A 6348-nucleotide genomic window follows, 5' to 3' on the forward strand; every position below is an offset into this window, starting at 1 on the left:
ATAATTTCTTCATTACCAAATTCGGATCAGACATTTGTGATATTCACTTTATTTATATTTTTTATACTTAAAACTTTTCTGTAATGAACATGTATTTTCTAATTATTAGAAGGAAAAGAAAAAAATAGTGCCATTCCAGAATTGGAGAGTTTGGTAGGTGAAATTCAGCTCGTGAGGAGGAATTTAGAAATTAGGTTATCACAAACAGGTCAAGGGTCTGTTCAGGAACATTAATTAAGCAAGGAATTGTATTCAGGTAACATGGGCGGGTGAGTGTCAGGCTAGGGAAAAGCTGGTCCATCCAGAGCTGTGCTTTCCAGTCAGTAGCCACTAGCCACATATGGCCAGTCAATTTAAATTTAAACTTAAATTAATCAAATCAGATTAAAAAATTAGTTCCTCAAGTGTACTGGCTGCATTTCAAGTGCTTGATAGCTATATGTAGCTACTCATATGTGGATAGTGCAGATATAGAGCATTTCCATCATCACAGAAAATACTACATCACAGAAAGTACAGAATCTAGGATCTTGGAAAGTAGGTATCGAGGAACAAGAACGCATGAGAGGGAACAAAAGAATCAAGACTTTAGGTAATGAGTCTGAACAACATAAATCTAGACCAGGAATTTAGGTATTGAGTAAAATGACACAGTTGGAAGAATTTACTCTTGTCAAAGGCCTACTGAGGCCATGCAAGAAAAGTAGTAACATAGCCCAAACTGGTATCTGTGTTAAATTGTGTACTCTATCTCGTTATGTGATAAATGGTTTCAGTGGAGGAGGGGGCCTTTGGAAAAGATTTTATGTGAGATAACCTAGCCCATGAAGGATTATTACTGGATTGTATGGGCAGTGGCTGAAACGTTTAATGCCTGCCCTCTCTTTCTCGTTTCACTGCCCTTCCATACCATTTAAGATATAAAAATATGCATCTTGATGAAATGGTCACACTCCTACTGTACTTAGGTATATTTTAGCATTTCATTTTACATATTAAGTAAATAGGCTAAAAGGCAAACAACTGGTTTATCAAACTGAACAGAAAAGAATAAAATCCCTAATCTCAAATTTCGTTGTGTTAAACAGTTTGGATTTTTTAAGCAAATATGATTGAAGTTGTAGATACAATGTGTGTTGGAAACAATCGAAGCATGTATATGGTTACTATCCCAAATACACAGAATGGTGTTAATGTGCTTGCAGCACAGAGCCGTTTTGGTTAGACGATTATAATAGCAGCTTACTTGTACTTTTGGTGAAATGGTAAGCTAATGATGTAGCCGTTAATTTGAATTTAGCAGACATTTTAAATATAGGTTTCTCTTACAGAGACAAAAGTTGCAATTTAAAGCTCTTTGGTGGTCTAAAAACAGCTTAATTCTGTAGTAGCATGGTAATAAGTACTAATCCAGCTTATACAGTGATTGTAGTATGTCATGTTTGTGAAAGATTGCCCAACTGCTTTCTCTGGGTTTTATGTTAATTTAAAAATATTAAACATAAAACCTTATAACATCTTCATGCTGAGATAAACTGTTCAATTTAACTTGTGCTCAAGCAGCAGCTGTCAGGAATTATCTTGTTCCTAGTGGTTTTTGCTATCACCTCGTGCCCTTTCCTGCCAGAGACACACTGTGGGGTGATAAAATGTACCTTGTTAGGATTTATTGCTTAAATAATACCTGAGGCAAGATGAACATTGGTAGCCTAGGGATTAGCTGCTGATTGAGTGATGTCATTCATTGTATTATCATCAATTTTTTAAAATTGATGGTAAGTCAAAAGTAAAAATTGCCTGGGGATCATACCTGCATTCCTTTTGTGGGCACGTTCACCACTTCTTTTGGGGTGTTATTGAGCTAAATATTTGAGGAATGCTTATTTCCCAGTTTAACTACCATTTTACAAGCGAAAAAGCAAGGAGAAATGCTTTACTAGTGCTGGAGATAATTTCCACCGTTTAGAAGTAGTGAGAGCTATTTTAAAATTAGTTATAAAAACAGTGAATTTCCTTTTAATGATTAAACAAACTGAAGGAAGTGTTGGTGTGGGCAGTCTCAGTGGTTAATGTTATGAAAATCATGGCTATTTATCTTCTGAATGTTTTGCGTTATTTTATTGGGGAGGTGTTCTTTGAAAGGTTCAAGTTTAGGTGTGGATTTTTTGATTACGGATCAGCTGGTGGGTAGGGTAAGGAAGGGGAACATGTGGCAGCAGTAGAATGAAGGGCTCACCTTGGTTAAACATTTGCTACAGATGGTCTACCCTGAGGATAATCCTCATGTAGGAAATTAACAGTTGAATTATGGCTGGAAATACATATATGAAGGGTTTATTGTTTATGGAATGTAGAATTTTTTTTTCCTTCTGACTGCCATTTAAGGCATGTCCACCCAAATTTGTAGTTTTAGAAATGTATGACTTAACAAAAATTTAATAAAATGAATTATTAGGACAGTGAATTATTATATACCTATTCACTTAATTGTTAATGTTTGGGCATATTTTTATTTGTCTGTCTATGTAAATATATACATATTATTATTTATTGTTATTAGTAGCATTTTGCCTGAACCATTTAAGAATTAATTGCAGACATCAGGACACTTCACATGTAAATAGTTGACATGAATCTCCTAAGAATAAGGATATTCTCCTACATAACTCTAATAGAATTATTACACTTAAGGAATTCAAGATTAACAGAAATCTACAATCTAATATTTAGCCCATATCCAAATTTTCCCTATTGTCTTAATAATGTCCTTTATACCTGTTTTTTCCCCCTTCCAGTATTCAATCAAAGATGACACAATGAATTTTGTTTTGGGTCTCCTTATTTTCCTTTAACCTAGATTTTTATTTCTTTTGTAACATTGACATTTTTGGAGATCCAACACAGTTATTTTGCAGAATATTTGTCTGATAATTTCTTCATTACCAAATTCGGATCAGACATTTTTGTCAGGTTTATTACACTGGTGATTTGTATCTTTTTCAGTGTATCACATTCAGAAATACATGATATCACTCGTCCCATTATTGGTCATACATTAAGTTTGATCACTTGGTGAAGTGGGTTTTGACCAGATTTCTCCATTCTTTACCTTTATGTACCACTTTTTCTTTGTAATTAATAAGTCATATGGGAGCTGCATGCATTTTTCTCCCTTGTGTGTGAAAAAACATCGCTCTTTCTCAGGTCTTAATGATTAAGAATGGGAGTCATTTCTTGCAATTGTGTGTGTGGGTGAGGTGGTGGGGGTGGTGGGGAGAACAGAAGGAGAGAAGGGAGTATTACTCAATAACTAGACCCACAAATTGCCATCCATTCCCTTTTAAGGCAAATATTGATTGATTGAAATTAATATTTTGTTTTCTCTGCTAAGGATCAGATTTGTAGGTGAGCAAATATCTTCATATTTCAGAATTTTCAGTATAATTGTAGAAAAGCTTATACATGGTAGTGTTTGTCGGGGATATCTTTGAACAAAATAGGGCATTATCTGAAGGTAACTTTTTTCTTTGCTTTATTTGGTTATATATAGATGGTTTCAAAAATAAATACATCTCCTTGGTAAGTTTTTGGTACTTTAAAGAGATAAAACATACCATTAACACAGCCATGTGAGTTTAGAGAGGGATTGCTGCCTTTTGGTCTTGTATGCCTGTTTTAGCCCATGAAGAAGACACTTGAATTCCTATTTATGATATATGAACTTATTATGTAATCATTCTTCTCATGTGAAAGGCTAGTGCTGCAGATCATATAAACACCTGAAGTTAGCCATTTGGCTTGTCAGCAACGGAGAATTTATAGTAGTTGTAATCATGGTAATAACAAGGATGATATTTTCTATTTAAGTGAAGAAAAACGCATATGCAATGTAAGTGGTCCACAAGCAATTCATATCTGTGGTGTAATGAAAAGCACTTTGAGCTTAGAAGACCAGCAGTCTCTGCTTTGCCACTTTCTACCAGTGTGAGCGTTGAAAAAATTCTTAACCTTCTTGAATGTCATTTTTTAGAATGGAAATTAAAGCCATAAGGGTCAAATGATGCTACATTATGTTATAAAGGTGGCATTTTATCAAAATTGTGCCATCTAAATGTCCTCAGCTGCTCAGAGTCTGTACTTTATCTCTCCTTTGTACCCATATTTATATGTAATAGTAGGCATCTTGTTAAGGAAACATTTTTCAGGTTGTCCCAGACGATTATTACTCCTTTCTGTTTGTTCCTCTAGTACTTTGTACATGTCTCTGTTACAGGCAGCATTCATCCTGTTGGGCAGTCTCATTCATCTTTTCTGTTTGTCCTGATTAGACGCTGGCACATAGTAGGCATTTAGTAAATGTTCATGGAATGAGAGAGTAAATAGTCACTTGTTTTCCTTTATAAAAATGGATAGGTAAATTTTCAGTTTCTTTTTTTCCCTCCAAAGACAAGGAATCAGCTTTTTATTAATTTTTTATATTTGTGCTTTATATAAGGGATTTTACAGATTGTACATCTGGTGCCATTAGCTATCCAGTAATGGAGAAGAAAAGATTTTTTAAAAATACAAGTATTATAGGATACTTTAAAAGTGGGGGGAGGGCGAGAAAATATGCCAAGAGAAAAAGACCACACTAGATATGTCTATTGCATAAATCAAAAGAGTTTATGTCATAACATGAACATGTGCCATTGCTGCTCGTATATTGAATTTCAGTAGTTGGTTGCATAAAGAAGTAAAGTGTAATGAAACTGGCAAGCAAAGTATTCCCCAGTCAGCCTTATCTTTGTTCCATTTGTCCTTCAGACAGAGCTTTTCTTGCCTTTTTCAATAAAATCCATCCAGCTTTTTTCTTTTTTTTGCATCTCTCAGTAACTGAGCTGAGAAGACCAATGAGATTCAGGGCTTTTATAGTTCTAAGCAGCTGCTTTTTAAGAGATCAAAACTTAGAATGCTGCTACATGGTATTAAGGCTCAACTATTGATGTGTCCCTATAGGGGATATGTTTTTCTTGGGGTGGGAAGAGGAAAGTGGAGAGAAGAAGAGCAAAGGATGACCCCTTCGAGCATGCCTGGGACAGTAAACCCTAATTTCCTTGTTTCCTAGGATCCTCTTTGCAAGCTCGGTGCTTAACCTGACCGAACTGGCTGCCCTTCGGCCTGACCTTGGGAAATTGAAAAAGATTCTGTACTTCCACGAGAACCAATTGGTATATCCTGTCAAGAAATGTCAGGAGAGGGATTTCCAGTATGGATACAACCAAATTCTTTCATGGTAGGTATAGATTGTATCATTATATTGGCCCTTTGTCACCTTTTTCTTTAGAGATAGTCGGTTTTTTAACCTGGAGATCTACTGTACACTTATTTAAAAAACACCTTAAGGTAGGTGCAAATATTTGAACATATCTTCCACAGTAGTAATTACTTGTGCTTCTGCAGTATATCTAAGATCACAGCTAATCCTTTTATAACATACATGTATGTAACACTCTAATTATATGTTGAACTAATTATCTATCTGTATTTTTCACAGCGTTCAAAATAGAATCAAACGGTTGGCAGGGACCTTCACCCCTTGATTCCATGATCTATTGTTTAAGGCATACTTCCAGAAAGAGCAGTTAGTCAACTCTTATTTACCAAGCATTATCACTGTATTCAGCTAAAATCAAAATAGAAATTTATAGGAGACAAAAGTTAAAGTATAATGGGGCAAGAGGTTTTCTCCGTCTCTCTCTCTCTCTCTCTCTCTCTCTCTCTCTCTGTTTTTTTTTTTTTTTTTTTTTTTTTTTTTGTTATTTGTAAGACAGAGAAAGCCATGGAAAATGAGTCTTTAGGTAGTGGGTTTTTTTTTCCCTCATTGAATCTTCTGAAATGGCACAGCCTTAAAATACCATGACATTTCAAAGGTGATGGTCCTTTTCTATTGTTACTTCGACAAAGTGTATCTCTTGAAGCTTAGTTAATGAAAGAAGTTAATAACAACTCTGAAACAGCTTTGCTATTGGATCCTATTCACATAGCTGTGACAGTCAAATAGAATCTGTTTGGCAGTGATTGGGTACATTTTACTCACCTTTATTAACAGTTATTAGCAATTGAAATTGATGATGTGTTTAGACAGACCCCTGACTCTTGCTAGTATGTTCCATAGTTTAGTTCACACAGAAAAACAGCTATATAGTAATAATTCTGTGTTTTTAGCATTTTGTAAATGTTTTCCTACAATCATTTTTACAAGCTGCTTCAATTGTGAAGTAGCAGAGCTATCAAAATAGACTGGAACTGCTTCACGTCAAATGTCTCATAAAAAAGCAACCGTTTTAAAATTTCATAATAAAATTA

The 6348-nt window shown here is 34.8% G+C and overlaps 1 protein-coding gene across 4 annotated transcripts in view; it reads left to right on the top strand.

Annotated features, from left to right (window-relative positions):
• GTDC1 (glycosyltransferase-like domain containing 1) overlaps positions 1-6348 on the top strand; it is a 269887-nt gene that overhangs the window by 81312 nt on the left and 182227 nt on the right. For all 4 annotated transcript variants that reach the window (XM_012641746.1, XM_012641743.1, XM_012641745.1 and 1 more), the window contains one exon: positions 5108-5275. In XM_012641746.1, coding sequence (XP_012497200.1) covers positions 5108-5275 — 168 coding nt within the window. The remainder of the gene's footprint in view (positions 1-5107; positions 5276-6348) is intronic.

Source organism: Propithecus coquereli, unplaced genomic scaffold, assembly GCF_000956105.1.
Source record: "Propithecus coquereli isolate 6110/MARCELLA unplaced genomic scaffold, Pcoq_1.0 Scaffold169, whole genome shotgun sequence".
NCBI lineage: Eukaryota > Metazoa > Chordata > Mammalia > Primates > Indriidae > Propithecus > Propithecus coquereli.